The sequence below is a fragment of the Hoplias malabaricus genome, chromosome 12, assembly GCF_029633855.1.
Source record: "Hoplias malabaricus isolate fHopMal1 chromosome 12, fHopMal1.hap1, whole genome shotgun sequence".
In the NCBI taxonomy this organism is placed as follows: Eukaryota; Metazoa; Chordata; class Actinopteri; order Characiformes; family Erythrinidae; genus Hoplias; species Hoplias malabaricus.
The window spans coordinates 20629054-20652440 of NC_089811.1; the positions used below are offsets into that span (position 1 = coordinate 20629054).

Below are 23387 nucleotides of genomic sequence, written 5' to 3' on the forward strand. Positions count from 1 at the left end.
GAAATATATGATTATAATATTTATTTTATTGTGCTTGCAAAGGCATATATAATTTTTAAGGAGCTATAATTATGCTTGGACCGCTTGAAGTGTCAGAATAATTTACTAATAATATGGCATTCATTGTCTTGAAAATAAAACCCAGGAATTTAATTAAATAATTGTTGATTTTATTATTTTTTTTTTTTAATTGCTTATTTATTTGAATGCACTCCATGTAAAATCCCCTGACAAATATTTTAGGCAATCTGTAAAAGTTTCCACTTAAAAGTTTAATTTAAATACCTATTCTGATGATGTAATGTTGATTATAAATTCGCAAAAAAGTCAGCCAAGGACAGGCATTGTGGTTTTCAATGGCATGCTGCAATAAAGAAATATTTCTCATAATGATTCTTTTCATGCTTCCTAGGGTAAATCATATCCATTCAAGGGGCCTTTTCCCCCAATGTGGAACCCTCTAGCTCTGATGGACTACAATAATCTCTGGAGAACCATGGATGAGATGGGCAAGGAGGTAAATTTCACTTAATACAGCAACAATTATCAGCGGGTAGAGCTGGACTACACTGGAAGCCCTTTCTTTTCAGCTAATGTCATATTGTGCTATGCAAAACCATCCTTAATGTTAAATTTTCTATCAAAATAGCCATTAAATTTGTCACTAATGAGATTTCTTTCTTTGTTTTTTTTTTACTTAAAAATGAATAAATAATCAATAGTAGCTTCTGCGAGGAAAAAAAAAAGCACATTTGAGGCTCAAATGGCACTGTTATTGATTACGTTTTCTATGTGTTATATACTGCAGATCCCAAAGGAAGCTCCATGGAGGGCTCCACATGCTGAAGAGTGGGATAAAATGACCATGAAGGAGTTTTTTGACAAGGTTTGCTGGACCAGGTACATGCAAGATTTCCTAATTGCACTAACATTGTTTTCAGATGGACACTTTCAAGGTGTTTATGTGCGACAAGGACTGTTTCTTCAGCTGTTAAAAAATATGATATATTAATTTTTTTCTACAGTGCTGCTCGTCGCTTTGCCACACTCTTTGTCAATGTGAACGTGACCTCGGAACCTCACGAAGTGTCTGCTCTGTGGTTCCTCTGGTATGTCCGGCAGTGTGGTGGCACCATGAGGATCTTCTCCACCACCAATGGAGGCCAGGTAAGACGGTCCAACTGATACAGAAGAAATCTGATACATATTTTAATCAGAAAACATGCGTAAGTTTTGCCTTTAAAGTGTACTGCCGGAGGCTGAGGATACTAATGAACACTAGAAATCAATAGTCAATAATCAAAATATTTTCCATAACTGCATCCTTCAAACATTCCTTACACCTGTCAAATTACATCCAGGTCTTTACATATGTTACACAGACTGGTGAGTGTGGTTTAGGACACATTGAGCTTTAAGGTGGGATGTTGTGTAAAACATAAATAAAAACAGAATACAATGATTTGCAAATTCTTTTCAACCTTCAATTTAATACACTAAACTACAAAGACAAGATATTTAATGTTCAAATAGATAAACTTTATTGTTTTTTGTTTTTGCAAATATTCATTCATTTTGAATTTAAGGCCTGCAACACATTCCAAACGAGTTGGCACAGGGGCAACAAAAGCTGGGAAAGTTGAGGAATGCGGTATTGGGAACCTATTGGGAACATTTCACAACTGAACAGATTAGCTGGAAACAGGTGAGTGTCATGATTGGGTATAAAGGGAACATCCTCGAAGGGCTCAGTCGTTCACAAGGAAGGAGGGGGCAAGGTTCACTTTGTGAAAAACTGCATGAGCAAATTGTCCAACAGTTTAAGAACAACATTTCACAGTTCAGACCTGCCTCCCATTGAAAATGTGTGACGCATTTTGAAGTGCAAAATACAACAATGTATCAGTCATCAGACCTTGAGTACCTGAAGTTGTACATCAAGCAAGAATGGGAAAGAATTCCACCTACAAAGCTTCAACAGTTAATGTCCTCTGTTCCCAAATGCTTACTGAGTGGAAAGGTGATGTAACACAGTGGTGAACATGCCCCTGTCCCAACTCTTTTGGAAAGTGTTGCAGGCCTGAATAGTGTATTCAATTGAATATATGTTGAAAAGGATTTGCAAGTCAGCGTATTCTATTTAGTCAGTGTTTTTATTTGTTTTACACAACGTCCCATCTTCATTGGAATTGGGATTGTATAAAAGTCAGTCACTATTATAAAAAGCATTGTCATACATATTAGATAACAGGAGCAAGTTATATACTGATGCAGCTCCACTTTCACAAGTTATCCAGGTGTAAGAACACTAGATTATGCACTAGATATTTTATATATATATAAAAATTATAGACACCACTTTTTCAGCACTACACCTGTTGTGTAAAATGGCTTTTAAAGTAAAGTTTTGTTTCCATTTGTAACTCATAGGAAATGAATGAATTAAAATTGAAGAAAAAAATATAGATGGATGCACAGTGTCACTAATATAAAGCACTGAATATTACACCATGCAGAGCATTTTGTTAAACATAAGTTTGTGAGTGAGTGACATAGCAGTTCCATGCAGGGCTTCACAAGTTTTGGCCGCTAAATACTAGAGTCATTGTATGAATTGGTGGTTTATTTAAATGTTCTTTAACCAACTGAATGAAATTCTTAGAATCAAAGGAAATTTTTTCAGAGGTTTGGAGCAAATGATTGAGTTTTGGTTTATGTAGCGTTATTTAACAATGCGTATTTGCACTGATCTTTATCTCTGGCCCCACAGGGCTTTATTTTCTGGGTTTTTAAATGATTTGTTTTTGGAGCTATGCTGAATTACATGGAGCTCAGTCCAGAAGCAGTGAACAGAAAACTGAATGACTGACTCCCAGCATGCAGTTTACACAGCGTTCTGTGTGACCTTTCCACTGTGTCTGCATCAATGTGTTTACAGTGGGAGGCAGGGGAGGGAGGCACGGGAGGGAGGCAGGGTGGGAGGGAGGGAGAGAGGAAGGCGGAGGAGTAGGAAATGGAGGGAGAGAGAGAACACTGAAGAAGGGAAAGGGCGAGCAAGGGAAGAACAAGATGGGCAGAGTATGATGAAAGTTTAGTGCGGTAGTCAAGAGCTAGGATGAGTGTCACTGGAAAGGAATAGCACTGTAGAAAAGGTAGGTGAGCAACAGAGCGACGACATCACAGCTTTTATGTCCCAAAGTCCTGTAATCACTCCGACTCTCCATCCCCCCACCCCAATTTAATTAATCATAGCATTCAGTGGGTGATTTTGGGAGGCGGTGTGGAGCTCTGGTGAAACCATGAATACGCAGCTGCCATGGATACACAAGAAAGGGACACACTGGGGTAATTAGAGAACTTTTATTATGAGCTTTAGAGTGATTTCCTGCCCCCTGAAGGAGAAGAGCTGTGGTTGTGTTGAAGATTGAAGTGATTTGCTGTGTGGGGAGTCACGTGTGTTTGCTCTGTCTGTGCTGTGTGTGAGCGTCGAGGGGGCTTTTGTTATGTAGCTTGCACACAAAACCACTCACACTGGCAGGTGAAAGTAGACGGCAACACAGACTATGAAAGATGTTTTCCATCAGAGAACCTACAGTGATTTTTATAAAGAGGTTCTTCTGTTGCAAAATTCTTAACAAAGTATATCATCACTGTCCACAAAAATAAAACAATGTCCACTAAAATAAAAATATACATTTTAATGTAAGATTATATTACAAAAATACCATTCCCACAGCAGTCAACAAGTGGCCCAGTCAGCCCATTTTTAAATTGGTTGTTTTTGTAATACCACAAAATCAATGTGTATGCATGTGTGTATGTACACCCAACCCACTCATGTTGAAGTTGTATGTAGTGTTTCTGCCTGGACTGATTTTAAATAAAGCACAGCCAGCCAGAGCAACAAAAACAAACAAATAAATAAATAAAAACAACCGGTAACTCAGTTTGCTCGTATATCAAATTAAAATTCCTCATTAAAATGAATTGATATGCTATTAAAAAGAAAGCACACCAATTTTTAAATAAGAACATGTAATTTATAAATAACAAAAAATTATAAAAATCATATATAATAAAAGGGGCGGCACGGTGGCGCAGCAGGTAGTGTTGCAGTCACACAGCTCCAGGGGCCTGGAGGTTGTGGGTTCGATTCCCGCTCCGGGTGAGTGTCTGTGAGAAGTTGGTGTGTTCTCCCCGTGTCCGCGTGGGTTTCCTCCGGGTGCTCCGGTTCAAAAACACACGTTGGTAGGTGGATTGGTGACTCAAAAGTGTCTGTGAGTGTGTGAGTGAATGTGTGTGTGTGTGTCTGTGTTGCCCTGTGAAGGACTGGCGCCCCCTCCAGGGTGTATTCCTGCCTTGCGCCCAATGATTCCAGGTAGGCTCTGGACCCACTGTGACCCTGAATTGGATAAGCGGTTACAGATGAATGAATGAATGAATGAATGAATAATAAAAGGAATGTAAAGAAATAAACTGGTTTTATTAAGTGTATTTACCTTGAAGATAAGACGAAGATGCTGGCAGAGGTGGAGGAGATTGGGGGAGTTTTCGTGCTCTTTCGCTTAATTTACTCGCTACACAGTTAATGCTACAGGGCCTTCACTAGAGATTAATGATAAGGGGGCTATGCTCTAACCAGGGGGGTCTGGGGTAATTGCCTCATTACAACAAATTTTTTTGATGAGGTACATATTAAGTAAAGGCAACAGGAGCTAAGATAACATTAGTTCTATCTAAAGCAGAGCTGTAGTTCCTAGTTTCAGCTCTGACTTGCTGCTCTCGGGGGGTGGTGTTTCTCAGGATTTCTCAGTTAGCCAGCCCAAATTTGAGGACTATCCAAACAGGCATTTAATCAGCTCTTTTCCAATTGGACAGGCTTGACTTTGGGCTTAAGTTAGCTGGCTAACTGAGAAATCCGTCTTTGTGGAATAGCCCCCAGGTCATGTAATTTTTTGGTTATGTGATGAGTTTAGAAAGCAGTGAATTTGAACCTGATAGGGCTCCTATATTTGACACATGGAGCCACCTGTTGGAGAATAAAAGAACGGCATACCTAATGGAAATGAGAAATAACCTGCTCTTTTCTTATGATTTAAAATCAGATCTAGTGGGGGAAAAGGGTACCAGAGGCATATTGAAGGAAAAGAAAGCAAGCTGATGTGGAATTATAGGTTTAGACCATACATTAGTTGTAATGCTAGATCATCATCTGATATTAAAGCTTGCCTCAAGACATCTATTTGTTGATATATGTATTATTGGATGTAAGTTCCTAATTACATACAGACTTCTTGAAAATAAGGATGCAAGAAAGGCTCTTGCTATAAAAGGAAGATATAGCAAAAGGGGGGTGGCACGGTGGTGCAGCAGGTAGTGTCGCAGTCACACAGCTCCAGGCACCTGAAGGTTGGGGGTTCGAGTCCCATTCCGGGTGACTGTCTGTGAGGAGTGTTGTGTGTTCTCCCTGTGTCTGCATGGGTTTCCTCCTTGTGACTGCCTGTGAGGAGTGTGGTGTGTTCTGCGTGGGTTTCCTCTGGGTGACTGTCTGTGAGGAGTGTGGTGTGTTCTCCCTGTGTCTGCATGGGTTTCCTCCTTGTGACTGCCTGTGAGGAGTGTGGTGTGTTCTGTGTGGGTTTCCTCTGGGTGACTGTCTGTGAGGAGTGTGGTGTGTTTTCCCTGTGTCTGTGAGGGTTTCCTCCGGGTGACTGTCTGTGAGGAGTGTGGTGTGTTCTCCCTGTGTCTGCGTGGGTTTCCTCCAGGTGACTGTCTGTGAGGAGTGTGGCGTGTTCTCCCTGTGTCATGGGTTTCCTCCGGGTGCACCGGTTTCCTCCCACAGTCCAAAAACACACATTGGTAGGTGGATTGGCGACTCAAAAATGTCCATATGTGTGAATGTGTGAGTGTGTGTGCTGTCCTTTGAAGTACTGGCACCCCCCACCAGGGTGTATTCCCGCCTTGTGCCCAATGATTCCAGGGAGGCTCTGGACCCACCGCAACCCTGGACTGAATAAACGGTTACAGATAATGATAGTAAAAGGGGTTTTAAACTGTTTGAATATATGATATATGTGTTCTTTGGAAGTTAATTCTCTGTAACCATAAATACAAGCCAATTGCAATTTGGGCTAATTTTCTTGTTTTAATTATTATTAGTTACCATTTTAATTTGGATTGGACTGCTTCTTTAAGGAGGCACAATACACAGTAGCCAATAGGAGCAGAGGTGATTTACATGTGTATGTCTGCTAACATGTGTTTGTATTCTTTCTTCTTTTGTCAGGAGCGTAAGTTTGTTGGTGGTTCGAGTCAGATCAGTGAGGGCATGGCACGGGACCTGGGAGACAGAGTGAAGCTGCAGAGTGCTGTGTGTAGCATTGACCAGACCGGAGACATGGTGGTGGTCAAAACAGTCAGTGAAGAGACCTACAAGGTAAGCAGTCCTACAGCCACTCTAATGACCTTCCATCCTCCAAATTTAGCTTTAATGGAACACTACATAATATTTTTACCTTAAAATTACAGCTTCAGATCTTTACTGACTTGTAATAGGGAGAATAGCACATCTGTCATGACTACTCTGCGCTTAGCACTGCAGAAATTGCACTGTGTAACTTGTGTAGAAGGGTAGGAAAGCACCCTCCCTACCCAATAATTACAGTACAGTGCTGTAAAAATGAATTACATTACCCCCAAATCTTACCTAGTATTCCTTAAATTTTCACTCCAACAAAGACTCCAGCTACCTTGATCACTGAGTGGGGCATGATCACTGTGGCAGTCATCATTTAACTTTATTTTCTCTACTGAAGTGGAGTCAAACACTTTCCATTTAATTTTGACACTCAAAACAGTCTCAGAAAAGTTTCATAACTTTTAACTACAGCAAAATCTTCTGAATTTTCCTTTTAAAATCTGCAACAAGCAGTTATAGTGTAGTGAATAACACTGCTCCACATTGCAATCAATGGTTCAGCTCCTAGCTTGGACGGCACTATGCCAACAAGAGACATTGGGGCAAAATCTTTAACACTATATTAACCAATATCTGTAAGATAATTTAAACCCAAGCTGCTCTAGACAGGTGTCTCTGTTAAGTGCCATAAATGTAACTCCTCCACCCTGAAGATTATGTCATAATTATGATCATAATATTAAAAATAATAACTGATAGACAAATTGGAGGCAACAGCCATTACAATGTTTTGAATTGTCTTGGAGTTGTATATAATTGTATTTATTGCAGATCTTCAAAGATCCTCTTCTTTCTAACACTGTACTCTTTTAGTTGGTGTAAAAGTGGGCTTCTCTCTTGGGTGTGTGGGTTAGTGTACATATAGGTGTGTAAGCTTGTGGGATTGTGCTCACTAAGCTGCTCCTCATCTCTCTGCCCTGACCACATCCTCTTTCTCCTGCTAAAGCTCATTAAATGCTGCTGCAAGAGAGCATTAGCCCTGTTGGCTCAGCTGAGGGCAAACACTGGTGCAGTCTCTTCATCTTCCCACAGAATACACCCCCCCCACACACACACACATACACACACTACTGCACTTAACTCGGTTTGCAATGGAACTGGAAAAACACACTTATACATTTAGTTATGAAACATCATTACACCAAGTCAATTTATTCTCATGTTATTGCCATACACCTTATCTTGGCTTCACGCTTTTTATTTTAGTGTCCTATATGTAGCCTTCTTGTTAACACTAAACTGTGAAAATGCGCAGTGAAAGTAACTGTATTCAAAACCGACTGTTCTCAATAAGACTCAGTGGCTGTGAATCAGCAATGACAACAAATGGAAATGGCTGTCACACAAAGACATCTCTTTCATGTTGTAGGCCAAATATGTGATCCTTGCCATCCCACCTGGAATGAACCTGAAGATTCATTTTAATCCAGAACTTCCACCACTAAGAAATCAGCTGATCCACAGAGTACCCATGGGCTCAGTGATCAAGTGCATGGTCTACTACAGGGAGAACTTCTGGAGGAAGAAAGGTAATAGATTTTAGTAAAATGAACAGAAATGCATATAAAGGGAACAACAAGCAAATAATGTGTTTTGACCAGGGTGCAGACTGCCACAAAGCACCTTCAGATGATCCTCAGACCAATGCTGTAGTGGGTCACATTGTCATAAGAATGTATTCTTATTTTATTCTTAAATTTTAATGATGGAAAATGCTCTGAATCCCTGTTTTAAATTTGCTTTTATCGTTTTTCTTTCAAATTATACAGGTTTTATAGCAAGGACTGTTTATGATGCATTATGTAAAAGGATAATTTTTCTATGTGCTGACAGTGTATATTACTTGCACATTAATGTATGGCTTTTGCATATGCAGAGTAGGCGTGGGCGATATGGGCCTAAAAAAGAGCAAACTATTGCAACAAAATAAAAGTTATATTAATGTTAATTATGGGTGGCACGGTGGTGCAGCAGGTAGTGTCGCAGTCATACAGCTCCAAGGACCTGGTCCAGGTGACTGTCTGTGAGGAGTGTTCTCCCTGTGTCTGCGTGGGTTTCCTCCGGGGTCTCCGGTTTCCTCCCACAGTCCAAAAACACACGTTGGTAGTTGGATTGGCGACTCAAAGTGTCCGTAGGTGTGAGTGTGTGAGTGAATGTGTGAGTGTGTGTTGCCTTGTATTCCCGCCTTACACCCAATGATTCCAGGTAGGCTCCAGACCCACTGTGACCCTGAACTGGATAAGGGTTACAGACAATGAATGAATAATGTTAATATATATTCAGTTAAATATATTCTTACATAATGCCATGGTTTATTGTACACTGCAAATTTGGTAACCAAAACTCCCCTTTTTTGGGGGCAAATTTCTCCAGCATATTTGTCACTGAGCCTAAATGACTTAATAAAAAAGAATTTATGCCATATTATGGGTAATTGCATTACATCATTTCATAATTATGATAGAATATCACTATTATATTTATAGTTTTAAGAATTATGACAATATTAACGCAAACTATACAATATGGCACAGCCCTGCCCTAGTGCAGAGTATGTGGTTATTAGTGTTTTTGTTCCAGGTTACTGTGGAAGCATGGTGATAGAGGATGAAGAGGCTCCTATCGGCCTGACTCTGGATGACACTAAGCCTGATGGAACAGTGCCTGCAATTATGGGGTGAATAAATCTATGAACACTGACCAGACCTTGCATATCTATTTGGAGTAAATACAAACACATGTCCAGCTTTGACACAGCTGGCTCGAAGGCCCTTGACCACATAATTTTCCCTTTTCTTCTAGTTTCATCCTTTCACGCAAAAGCAGGAAGCTGGCCGGACTCACTAGAGAGGAAAGGTGAATATTTGTGGAAAGCCAACCACTGTTTCTTTTGAAGTGTTTTAAAAGAAGCCAAATCTGACCCTGGGGAAGTGATACTGAAAATGAGGAATTTTCTTTACTCCCACAGAAAGAAGAGGATCTGTGAGATCTATGCACGTGTCCTGGGCTCAGAAGAAGCTTTGCATGTAAGTTTCTGTTCTTCATTAATGTTATTTATGCTTTAGAATGCTGACTAACCATGGCCAAATGGCTGTTGCATGTCTTGTTATATGAAATAGTGGAAGAAACACTGTACAATCTATGGTTAATTTTGATATGGAGGCAGCAATATTTATAAAAGTGTTTATTATTTTTATTCACCGTTTTTAAAGTTCAACTCAGATGAAATGGGGAATCCGATTGCTTTTTGTTTTATGGAAGAGAGAGTTAATGCTAGATAAAGCAGATGCTCAACATGAAAGCAGCCACATCAGTACAGAATCACTGACACATACAGACCACTAGGTGTCAGTGTAATGGATGCTTAAAAAAAAAAAAAAAAAAAGAAGAATCGTTGGGGCCAGTTTTCATGTATAATTTGTTTGTTTAGAATTTCACATACATGGTCTAATGTAGTAAATATAATTATTATTATAATTATTTTTTAAGAAATCAAAAGTACATATAATTTGACGAAAGGCACACAAATGTTTGCATACAACTGTATATATAATAATATAACATGCATATATACAATTATTTTTTCCCTCAGCCTGTGCATTATGAAGAGAAGAACTGGTGTGAGGATGAATACTCTGGGGGCTGCTACACTGCCTACTTCCCACCAGGCATACTCACACAGTTTGGCAAGTGAGTAAACATGTCCATAAACATCTAACATTGCTCTCGCATGTCTGCACTTGACATAAATATTCTAGATTTTTTGAAAAAATTCTTGGCTTTTATGAAGAGGTCTATTCTAAACAGGTCTCCTGTGACTGAATCTGCATCTCAAAACTAAACATTTATATTCATTATCTCTGTATGTGGGCGGCACGGTGGCGCAGCAGGTAGTGTCGCAGTCACACAGCTCCAGGGGCCTGGAGGTTGTGGGCTCGATTCCCACTCCGGGTGACTGTCTGTGAGGAGTTAGTGTGTTCTCCCCTTGTCCGCGTGGGTTTCCTCCGGGTGCTCTGGTTTCCTCCCACAGTCCAAATACACACGTAGGTGGATTGGTGACTCCAAAGTGTCCGTAGGGGTGTGTGTGTGTGTGTTGCCCTGTGAAGGACTGGCGCCCCCTCTGGGGTGTATTCCCTGCCTTGTGCCCAGTGATTCCGTGTGGGCTCTGGACCCACCGCGACCCTGAATTGGATAAGCGGTTGCAGATAATGAATAATCTCTGTGTGTGTTTAGGGTTCTGAGGGAACCAGTGGGCAGGTTGTACTTTGCTGGCACTGAAACAGCCACAGAGTGGAGTGGCTACATGGAGGGAGCTATACAGGCTGGAGAGAGAGCATCCAGAGAGGTAAGAGTTCACCACAGCCTATATACTGTGTGATTTATTGTTTTTTACACGTACTATCCACTGACTGAATATATATGCATGTAATAGTTCTACACTTACAGACAGTAGTGCAGGTCTTGCTCTGGCCCCTGTTCTTTAGTGGTCAGGTTTCCAACAAGGCCACCACAGATTAGTGAATATCTTTGGTTGGCACTGCTGTGTCTGATCCATTCGTACCAGTACAACACACACTAATAGTGCTTTTTCACTGCATAGCACCCACATGACTCTACTTGACTCAGCGCGGCTCTTTTGCTTTTCCACTGGCCAAATCTGGTACCTGGTCCTTGGAACCGGGTAGGTTTTCAGTCCAAGCTCCCTCAGGGTTCCAAACGTGCCGAGTAGGTACTAAATGGTGACGTGTAAACCCTGCAGAGCGCTGATTGGCCAAAGGGACATGTCAATCACCACGAAATGCAGAGCTCATTCAAATCCAGCACCAACCGCCACATGTAAAATCTCTTGTTATAGCAGCTTTCACATTTATTTTTATCAGACACACAACGGCAGCTCGTAACTTTACCTTGAGGGAGTTTGAAGCGGTTTATATGCTCCTTGGGTCGGTGGCCGACGAAATTTTCCAGTGAAAGCCAAACGTACAGCAAGTAAAACTGAAAATAAAACAGTGTGTAGTGGAGATGAACAGATTATTAATTTTTATGTGGAATGTGAGATTACCCAGAGTAGAGTCGTAAAACCTCACTCCAGGATGGTTTATGACTCAAGGCCCTAGGGTCAAGAGAGGAATCTCTTGGGAGACACTCCTTAAGCTCTCCAGAGTTTATGCTCTGTTTAAAACTGCTTAATTAAAGAACTTCTCAAACTATAGAATTAAACTTTAATTCCCATTTGTTTAAAACGGTTTGAAGTTACATATGTGTACCACTGTGTGAAATTAATTCTATTTGGACAATCAAAATGGGTAGAATTAATTTACATATATTTTAAAAAACCTTTTTATATGAAATTAAGTAGGAACCAAAGTAGCCACATACTATATGTTATTTGGTTAAGAATTATGTAAAACATGGTTTGTCTTAATGATATCACATTGTGTAACATATAATCTTTTATAATCTTGGGGTAGTCATTCAACAGGATAGTCTTCAGATCTTTGTCTTGTCAAGTGTCATAAATTTTATGTGATGTCACTACCAAGGTACAGGAAACAGCCAAACAGGAGCAAAAGAGGCTCCAATCCTCTATCACTGAGGACCAGTGATAGATCAGGTATTCAACTCTGTTTAAAAACCCAGTGGCGCCAAATGACACACGTTTTTCTTTTTCTGCCCCTTTCTCTCGCTCTTTTCACACACCTTTTTTGCAAAATGCACTCTTCAGACATATTTTGAGAAATTTTGGCGAGAAAAAGTTTTTTCTGAAGAACGTCTCTCTCCTGCTTCCAGCAGACAATGCTTCTCAGATAGGGTAGTCAGAGAGCTCTCCAGCTCTGCAGACGTCTCTGCAGGCACAGACTCTCTCATGGCTCCCTTAAACAGTCTCGGGCCCCTCAAGCATGGTCCAGATAGAACAGAAGTTCTATTTTAATTTTATCTCTAGTAGAAAACTATAGTAAAAAGGGCTGTAGTTTATTCCAGCAAGATTCAACGCCACAGCCAGAGCATTGAAGGAGACCTAAGAACTTTGATCCTCAAAGGGATGACAAAACCTTCCCAACCAGCGACGAAGAAGACGGTCACACGCACCCTCAGAATGACCTTCTGAAATGAGGCCTACATGAACATGTCTCTCACAAGGCGGCAGATCAGCGATGGCAGAGGATCCCCACAGAGAACTTCAGACCGCCACCAGCTCCAACGGAGGGGTCGCCGTGTATGAAAAGGGAGAGAAAAGGAACGCCCGCGTCTGCAGTTCTCCAGGAAGCCACGCCGGAAAACACAGTGTGTCAGTGACATACTCCCAGCTATCTCTAGTCCATCTCCACAGATACGTAAGGTCACATGGTCTAATTTCTTTCATTGCTCAGGAGGTTGGTGCTGAATGCTTGCTGGGATCAACAATAGCCTTTCCTAGAATCTAGGGTAATTATCATAGAGAAGTTCCCTCATATATTAATTTCCCTGTTCCCTCATGTATCGTTGTAATCCATTTCATTATATGAATGTATAATCAATATTCATTATTTGATATTACAATTAATAAACCAGTTGTGTAATAAAACCAGTCATTGGTTATTTGTTTGTGTGTGCACCTTTCTTGTATAGAATTATAACTTCTAGTTCAGATTCAATTTCAGAGCCAAGGACCTACAGCATGTCAATGAGCATAATTCATTAATAATAATTAAATCTAGCTAATTCTGCTTTATAATATGTGAAAATGGCCAAGCTAAAATTGGACAGGTAAAGACACTACATATTATTTAATGACTCCCAAACATGGAGTTTAAAAAAATGAATTAAATAATTAATTATCATTGACTCAGCTATGTAGTATTTATGCCACCGCGACATGCGCATAACTATTTCCAGTACACGTGTTCAGTCCAAAAAAACAAAAACAACATGCCAATACACAGTGAGTACATAGTGCCTAACTTTAACAGTGCCGTTGTTGTGGTTTTCGAAAAGCCAGCGATTCCTGTTAGAGACGGGGTTTGTGACATCACCGGGTCCATTTCCCAGGGGAGCCCTGCCAGTGGAAAAGCGACAGGCTTTAAGTGAGCCGAGCCATGTTGAGTCATGTAAAGTTGGACTGGAAAAGCACAACACCGCAATGTTAGTGTTACTGCAGCACTGAGAATGAGCCTGCTCTGTGGGGTTCCTGACCATTTGAACAGAAGGGTGAAAAGGGGCAAACAATGTATCCAGAGCAACAGATGGACTACAGTGCACTTTGTATGTTTACAATTACGGACTGACCATTAAGTACCAGGAGTATTTTATATAAATAAATATTTTGTTAAATGTTTTGGAATATTTATTTTTAATCATTTGGGAAATCAACCATCTTCACCTGAACTATGGCACTGATACTTCAACCAGAGAATAGTCTGTTAAGTTATACTGGCTGGTGGGTCAGAAACTGATAAACGCTGACTAGCTGTTGTGTTGTGCAGCAGCAGATGGTGTACAGTCAGTAATTGTAAACCTTCAGAGTGCTGCTATATAGCAGTGGGCATTAATTGTGGGTTCAAGGAAAGTGTTTCTGATAAAGTGGCGACTTCATGTGGATACAGTATTGTATCTGATTGATGCATGCATTTGTGTTTTTTTCTTTCAGATTTTGTGTGCAATGGGGAAACTGCATTCAAGCCAGATCTGGCAACCCGAGCCTGAATCAATGGTATGTGGCACATCAATCTAATCATACCTTAAAAATCTACACCATAGTATACCATGTTTGACCACTAATTATTACATTATGTCCAGGATGTCCCTGCTTTGCCGTTTGTTACCACATTCTGGGAAAGAAACTTGCCATCCGTCGGGGGATTCCTGAAGTTCATGGGTGTGTCCTCTTTCCTGACCATTGCCACCATAGTCGGTGTAGCAGCCTACAAGAAGGGACTCCTCTCACGAAGCTAGAGGTCCTCCCTCTCCATAGCTTTTGTCAATGACCTTGGTTAAGACTGCTTTGTCCAGTCAGTCACCTGTCAAAGGTCGTGGTACACACCACAAACCTCACTGAGGTGAGGGTTTTAAGTCAATCATGTTCTTATCACTCGATCATGTCTTAATGAAGAAATTGGAGAATAATGATTCAATAGTTAATCTAGATGCCCTTATCCAATAGCCAGAGGCAAAATGTAACAGTGAAAGTAGTTTGTGCTAAATTTTTAGTGACCAACAACATTCCACTGCTGTCTATTGCCATCATCATTATCATTTCTCCCAGAAAATTCACTGCACATATTGTAAACATTTATGTAAAAATCCAGAACCAGTCATAAGGATTACCTCTGCTGATATTAGGTGCTGTTCCAGGGAACATGAGCTAGACTTCAGAAATTGTTAAAAACACACAGCATTACCTGAACGTTTTGTATAGCTATATATAACACAACTGGGGACAAGGCACATACATATGCTCTCAAAAACATTATAAAAATGCAAACAATTCCCTGTTTTCTATAAAGAAAGCATCATATGTTCATCCCACATTGCTATGAATATTTAATGTGATAGTCTTTGTAAAGTTGAACCCAGTCAGGCTGAAATGGCCTCCCATGTGTTTTAGATGGATTTATATCTTACAGGTACATGCTATGAATGAAAAAGCTCAAGAAGGCCCAAAAGTATTGAAGTCTCAAGCTGCTGTGCATGATTGTTTCTCATGTGTCACTTCTGATCTTAAGCATTTGAATGTAATTTTTGTTTCTCATTTAATATGTTTTTAAGAGCATTCGTCCAGAAATGATATGCTATTATATATTTTTAATTCATAAAACATCATCAATCTTTCTTCATCCAAAACCAGTCATGTTGATGTCAGGTTTTTAATTAAGTATTCATATCACTTATCGTTTAAAAATATCATCAGAACTTAAGAGTTGTCTTACACTTTGTATGGATTCATATACACTGTGGGATCAATATTTACACTGAAGCCCTGTTGTAATATAAGACCATATTATTTCATTATTAGATTGAATTAGACTTTTTTTCTACCATTCATATTCACAAATACACATAATTTTTCATGTATATGAAGTGCTAGAGTTGATCCAATTCTGTATTCTTTTTTTTTATTATTATTATTATTATTGGCTGCGAAGCTCCTCACAGATTTGGCTTGTAATTCACTCACTCGTTCCTATTTTGTAGGTTAGAATTCTCCACAAGAGGGCATAATAAGCACAACAAAAAACAACTTTGGTGCTTTGCATCTATGAGTGTCCTTGTTGCCAGAGATTATGCAAGCACAGCTTAGAAAATGAAACTTTGTTTTTACATTTAAAATGAAAGCTTCATATTCAAGGGTTAAGTTTTTATTACTTTCCAGATATCATTAGATATTCCACAGTTTGATTTTCTCGCTGTTGCTACTTTTTAAACTGTTCCATTGACCAATTATAAAAAAAAGAAAAAAGCTATAGTAAACCAAGAGAATTTAAAATGTACTTCCTCACCAGGTACGATCTTTAAACGTGTGTTATTGAAAAAAATGTCATGGGTCCCTTATATTAAAAAAAAAAGACATGAGGATGATATAAAAACACATTGTATGTGTAAGCCCAAGTGTATGTGGAATGTGTTGTTGTTCCAAAGATACATTGTGAGTGTTGTCTGTGGTGCCTTAATAATTTTGTAGTGTTCCTCAGTTCTCAAGTGCCTCTGTGATTGTCCTGTCTAGCACACTGTTTCTGGGTCTGTCCCTGGCTACTTTAGTGAGTGGACATAAATTGAATCATTTTGGCACTGGCATGTTTGCTGAAATGAGATTATATACACTGTGGTGGACATTGATGTGCTTCAGAAGTGTCGGAGTATAATTTATATACGTCTAATGGAAAATTCTGAATCATTTCTGTTTTTTCCAAATAAATCAGCTACATTTTACTCCACTAATTTCGGCAAGAGAAACTAGATCCTAAAGGCATTAAGAAATTTTTTCAAATCAAACAACACACCTTTTATAAGAAACCTCCCCTAAATACTGATTATTTAGTTGTAGATTGGCAACTATAACTAGGCCTGAAAATTCTCAAAGAGTAAGTTAAACATCTCTGATTTAACTTATCATTATGCTGGTGTTGCATAGTAGGTAACACTGCTGCCTTCTACACCAAGGCCTTTGGTTCAATTCCCTAATTGGGTAAGTCCCTCTCACAATCTAATAAGAAACCGTGGGCAAGGCCCTTAACACTGCATCTGTAACATGAATCAAATTGTATATCAGTTTAGATAAGAGCATCTGCCAAATGCTAAAAAGGTAAAAAGTGTAAAACTCTAAATTATATTCAGTAATAGATATTAGATAGTAGTAATCCACCACTGATTTCAGATTTTAGGAGATACTGCAGAACCATCAATGATAAAACAATGAGATCCTTGACATGCCAATAGCATATCATTTAGTACCATTTTCCCTTACTCTTATTGAGTCAGCTGCATATCTCTGACACCTAAAGTAGCCTCTGAGGGCCCAGAGCTGATAGATCTGAACCAGATGGTAAGCCAAGGCTGACTGCTGACTGTAACACTCAGAAAGCTTACCTGTGTGAAGCTTTGAAACATATATATTTTTTTAAGTCTGTGAACTTAGTAACCCTGCAGTGACTCTGTCAATCCTGTCCTGATTGTTGTGATTGGTGTTACCATTTGGCCTGGTGAGTTGTGTGTGTGTGTGTGTGTGCGTGCGTGTGTGTGTGTGTGTGTGTGTGTGCGTGCGTGTGTGTGTGTTTCTGTGCAGTAATGATGCTTAGTGCAAACTTTTAGTGCTGATCTAAGTTGAAACTCTTTGTTGTTTGCACTAGTTTCCACAAAAGCCCCCTTTCTCTCTGTCCATAGTCCATAGTGTCCAGTGTTCTAGTCTCGTAATTGCGTTATTTGATCTCTTTGTATAAATACAACAACACAGCTGGTAATAAAAATGTGAAATTTATCTCCTGTGTGTGCTGCTCTTTTGTTATCAGTGTATGTACAGCCTTCACACCTGAACTGCTGCCCTTTTGTTTCTTTACACACACACATACACACAGTGGGATTATCTCAGAGGGAGATGAGATAGACTCCTAACAGTCTCGCTGTTTCCATCGTTTGGCCCAACGTGATTACTCTTAGAGTCACGTTTAGCTTACATCTCTCCATTATTGCAGTCAGTAGTGTTCTACCAGAGTGCCAAATAGCCCACTTTACCATCAGAGGAATGTGACGGAGGATAGGCTGTGTACAGCATGATGCTAAAGCAAGCAACCAGCTTGTTTTCCTCACCTTTTTAAATTCATTATTCATTAATCCACAGAATCTACATAAAATATTTAGATTCCCTTCAATTTCACAGCAGTCCACATTTATTAGGTGTACAGAGAAGATTCAAAACATATTTGGTGTAACATTTAATAGTAATACTGCAATTGTAACACTGTAATTTTATGTTAACTGTGGTATAGTACTAAAAATGACAAAAAAAAACCTTAAAAAATTAAGTAGTTTGAAAATGGAGAGCGCAAAAATAATTTATTTGTCACCACATAGGAAGGAAAAAGCGTTGCAAAAGCAGCAGATTGTGAGTTTTCTCAAGCCACAACTTCCAAACAAGAAAATATGATGAGGCATATCTCAAAGCAAGCTCATATCAGTCACTGAAGAGATGTGGTCATTAAATGTGTCACTTTGCAGAGCAAATGTGCAGTTTTTAGGTTTTTTCCTCTCCGGAAGCTGTTTTATAATTTATTTTGTGTGCAGGGAAGCAATTAGGCGCGAATATGTTTAAGCACAATCACAAAAGCGCAAAAATATTCTCATCTACAAAACGGGGGACAACAGAAAAAGTTTGTGAAAACTGGGATAGCCAGTCACAGCAGAAGTGATTTACATATTGTCACAGTTCAAGGAAAAATATTCCAAACAATTTGCTTTTTTGTTGATGTTTAGTGTGCTACTTCATTTGAATATAGCAGCTGTCCTTCACATTGTGTGTAGAAAAAGCTGAAACTTCAAATCTTTTAGAAATGCTATGGACATCTGTGAAGATTTGATCATATTTATCATTTGCCACCAATATTTTATATATATAAACTCAAGAGGCGCACACACACGAGTTCACTGGTCATTTTGGACACTAAATAAAAATCTCTAGTTATACCATAGACTCTGAGGCCGTTTCTTGTCAAAGAACCATTTAATATTAAAAACACTTCAAAATAACTTCAGTCACATTTCAAAAACTGAGCAACACAGATGGTGGAATTCTTTGAAGACGGTAACAAAAACTGCCTGATTTTTATATGGGAAAAATGAGGTTTAACTGCCTCTGGTGGGCTTCCAGTAGGATATGGCCTCTTTAGGGAATCTTGTTAGTTCTGGTCTTCTTCTTTGTTGTAAATATATTTTTGAACAAATGGATACCTCTTAAATATAAAAAAAATATATTGGGCTATAATGAGATTACCTACATTTTATTGCTTTTTGTTCAGTGAAGGTGTCAAAAAGGTGAGTAAAAGCAAGTGCTTTAAGGTTAAATGATTCTAATAGAATGGGCAATATACAACAGCCTTTACAGAGCCCTAAACCCAGTGCTAACCATCACAGAAATGCAGAGGTAGGCTACAATATGGGATTAAATGTGTAAAGACAGTAGTGTTTTTTTTTAATGTATCTGTTTCATACAAGGTTTTGTTCTGATATGGATGATATGTTCTGTCTTTTGCAGAACAAAATCAGATGATTTTTACAGTGCAGAACAAGATGCAGATGATCAGCCTTCTGCATCTGTCACATAGGGCTACTGTACACCACAGTGTTAATACTGGCCACAAGAGGATGCCAGTGTAACACTGATAGATGTTCTGCAGAATTACAGGAGGTTCTTTCCACCAATAAATGCTTTGAGTGAGTTATGATGTGCTTAGAAATTAAATTTGTTTCCTTCATTTCACTGAGATGCCGTGTCTGTCTCTTCACTCTTGAGAGATGATCACTGAGAGCAATCTATCATTACCCTTCTGCTGAGCTCAAAGGACCAGCTCCCAGCATAAATACAGTGTAGTGAATACAGAATGGACCTAATGGTCATTTGTAAACACATTACCGTGCACATGTAACATACAGTTGTTTCCCTTCTCAGAGGGACTGCTCGTTTGATTCTTTTATAACATGTTGATGCCCATGGGAAAGATTTATAGGTTACTAGTTACTGTCAGGAAAAACAAGAAAAACAAGCAAAATATGCTTCAGATCTTCAAAATATCCACAAGTGTTTCCCCTGTTTGAGGACAGCTCAACACGGAGTCTGAAAGGATCTGAACAAACCATTAGGACGGCGCCCCCTGTTGGCTCCACCAACACAACTGCTAGCAACCACCCAAGTCTAACTCTATTTAGCTTCATTGAATTTGCATGTTGTGGTGTTATGGCTGATGGAATTACACAAAAAATGATAAAATTATTATTTTTCAAAATTTCCGGTGATCCCAGTTCAATGGACAGTGGTCATCCCAGAGTCCAAACCTCAGCATCACCGAATGTGTTTGGATTACTTAGATCGGGAAAAGCAGACATAGGGACGAGACCAGTGGCGGATGCTGGTCTTTCAAGGAGGGGAAGCTCAATTTCGGCCTACATCATAAAATGTGTCAGTTTATTTATACGGAAATTGAAAATGATCTGTGACGCTGTTGTACCAACAAGGCGTCTTTTCCAGGGACTTGACTAGTGTCCTCTCAATGGCCAGCAGAGCTAGGCCAGATAGGCCTTGGCCCATGTGAAGTGTGTCCGCCTGTGAGTGCTTTGTGATGGTGGAGGGGCTCAGCAGCACCCGCTGGACAGAAACTGCGATAGAAGTCTCCAAACACAAGCAGCTACAAAAAACCCAGAAAAAGAAATAGAAGCTCGATTTGTCGCTAGTCATTTTTAACAAAGAAAATGCCGCTAAGAGGATAAAGGAAGTCTCCGGTTCAACTCAGAACAGAATGAAAATGTAATGCTTCCACAGATCTTTACACCAAAGGATCGCTGATTCGCTCATTTCGCTGTCAATCAAAAAGGGATTCAGCCTCAGACAGATCATCCAATCATCATGCAGAAGCTGAGCGTCCGGGCCAGCCGAGGCCAGCCGACTGCCCCATAGACCCCCAGAGACGCTGAGCGTCCGACGGGCGGGACAAAGCCCAGCATTTATCCAATGACTCGTCGCGTTTCGCTGCTTCGCTATTGAACTCTGTGGACGCTTTAAATCACTGTGAGGCTGCGGGAATGATTGAGAGGAAAGCCGCGTCTTTACCAGTGATAAGAAGCTGATTCTGAACAAAAGTTGAGCGCGTTGTAGTGCATATTTATTCAATGACATGTACACAACAGAATATATTTGATCACTTATTTTTTGACATTTTAGGGGAAGCTGAGCTTTCCTTGCAGTCTTAGAGCAATCGCCTCTGGACGAGACCCTTGGCTCCATTTCGCAGCAGTGAACGTGTTGCTGATTCACAAGTTGTCAGAACAATTTGGTAGGTCCTTAAAAGTTATTTATTTATTTGTTTATTTCATATTTTTTTAATGAAAGGTGTAGATCAAATTGAAAACAGGTAAAAAATTATAATAGTAAATAAATAAATATCAGGGGCCACAACAGAACTTGGGAATTGTTGAAAAAAATATCTGTACAGGACATACCCAAATGTATTAATGTTTGGAGCCAAATCCTAAGTTTTGTTAATTTGAAAAGTAAATTGTAAAATAAAATAAATAAATCAAAAAGAAAATAAAAACAAACAAGCAAAACTAATGTAATTGAAAGCTAAAATTGAAACAGAAATATCAAGTTTTGATCTTGAACTTTAAAAAAAAATAACACTGCATTCAATGTGAAAAAGTGTAGTGTTTGTTTTTTTCAATTGACAGAATTTTAATTCAATTCTAGATTTAGGGAATAATTTTTTTTTCACATTCATAAGTATTTTGAGGATTTTGTCTTTTTTTGTTGTTGTTGTTGCAGATTTTATATTTTCAGAATCACTTTCATTGCATTGCATCACCTGAAAGGGTGTACCGAAATTAATAAGAAGAACAAAAATGCTGAAGAGGTCTCTTCAATAAACAGTGCCTCATTCAAGGCTTTTGTAGGGTGTTGCGTACCCTTATGAATGAACTTCTACATTAACAGTTAACTGCAGTACTTTGCCCCAGAAAAAAAAATACGAGCTGCAGCTGCTTAATTAATAATAATAATAATAATAATAATAGTATATTAATTCATTCATTGCCTGTAACCTGGAGCCTACCAAGAATAACTGGGCACAAGGTGGGAACACACCCTGGAGGGGACATAATAATAATAATACATTTTATGTATTTAGTGATTTTCGAGATACTCCAAGTTGCATTATATGCATTAAAAAACAACCAGAGAAACAAAAGTGCATAGGAACATTAAAGCCTATAAAATGCAGTTCAAATAATAAAATAAAATACAATAGAAAAATAAGAACACTAGATAAAACATTAAGCAGCAAAATAGTTCCTACATTAAAACTGATCTGAAAAGTCAGTTTTGAGAAGTGATTTGAATGAGACCAGATCAGTGCAGTCTCAGATATGTCTGGAGAGAGAGTTCAAAAGAGAAGGAGAAGCTACAGAAAAGGCTCTGTCCCCCCAGTTATGGACAGGAGTTGATCATTTTGCATCTGAGCATGGCCCCTTGCTGCAGAGACCTTCAGAACAGATTCACTGTTCATACATCACATCTCTCTGCATCCCTCTGCAGCTCCCGAGCCTACTCAGAGCCAGTTCAGAACAAGTCTCTGTGCCTCAGAGAGATAAGGAACTGGAAGATAACACCATCACGGGATGCCACTTTGAAGGCAGACACTGAAAATTTGCAGAGGCGGGTTGATTCAATTAATAAATAAATAAGACCTTCCGATAAGCTGTGATGATAAGACACGCCCAACTGGAGGGAGGGAGGTAAGGAGGGAGGGAAGGAAGCAACAAATGACAAGAGGATTGACTTCAACAAGGTGAACAAAGGGGAAGTCAAATGAAAGGAAAAAAGGAACTGCCTTTCAGAAAAAAAATGACCAGAAGTAGTCCAGAAATTACCAATGTAGGGCTGATCCTTGTGAGAGAAGGAAAGACATGGATGGATGGATGGTTGGATGGCTGATTTTTGGCATGCACCCATGAGAATGTTAACCTACAAGTGTCATCGGCCCTCCCAGACTCTTTTTTATGTCATTGTTTTAATTAAGCTAATCCCCATATTTTAAAATAAAATTGACTTCCTTATTTACATAACTTAAATAAAAAGCTACATTTTTGCCGGGCCGCCTACTGGGCCAGCCTGGAAGAGGCATTTTCACCGCTATAGATGATCCAGAATGCTGCAGCACGCCTGGTTTTCAACCAGCCTAAAAGAGCACATGTCATGCCCCTATTAGTTGAGCTGCATTGGCTACCCTTAGCTGCTCGCATCAAATTTAAATCACTAATGATGGCCTGCAGAGTATTCACTGGCTCTGCCCCCATCTACCTCAATAGACTCTTAAAACCATATGTTAGTGCCTGCCCTCTCCGTTCCTCAAAGGAGCGCCAACTAACACGGCCAACCCCCCGTACAGGTCAGTCGAGGCTATTCTCATCTCTGGTACCACGCTGGTGGAACGAGCTTCCAAGCACTATCAGAGCAACAGCAACCCTCTCCGCATTCAAGAAATCCTTGAAGACCCAGCTCTTCCGAGAGTATCTTTTGCACTGAAAGTCTTTCTTTAATGCACTTATTATTTCCTGGCAGATTGCACTCAATGTAAGATAATTTGTATAATTTGTGCTGTAGTTTGAATGTTAGATCCTCTTTTGTAAGTCGCTTTGGATAGCGTCTGCCAAATGCATGAATGTAAATGTAAATGTA

General features: G+C 39.5%; 1 protein-coding gene across 1 annotated transcript in view; it reads left to right on the plus strand.

Moving 5' to 3' along the window:
* The window catches only part of mao (monoamine oxidase), a 45934-nt gene extending 28521 nt beyond the window's left edge, over positions 1-17413 (plus strand). The window contains exons 4-15 of the mRNA XM_066686416.1: positions 413-517; positions 809-900; positions 1026-1167; positions 6284-6433; positions 7845-8004; positions 9056-9152; positions 9278-9331; positions 9444-9501; positions 10068-10165; positions 10709-10820; positions 14103-14165; positions 14252-17413. Of these exons, the coding sequence (XP_066542513.1) occupies positions 413-517; positions 809-900; positions 1026-1167; positions 6284-6433; positions 7845-8004; positions 9056-9152; positions 9278-9331; positions 9444-9501; positions 10068-10165; positions 10709-10820; positions 14103-14165; positions 14252-14407 (1287 nt within the window). The 3' untranslated portion in view covers positions 14408-17413. The remainder of the gene's footprint in view (positions 1-412; positions 518-808; positions 901-1025; positions 1168-6283; positions 6434-7844; positions 8005-9055; positions 9153-9277; positions 9332-9443; positions 9502-10067; positions 10166-10708; positions 10821-14102; positions 14166-14251) is intronic.
* Positions 17414-23387: the final 5974 nt, after the last annotated feature.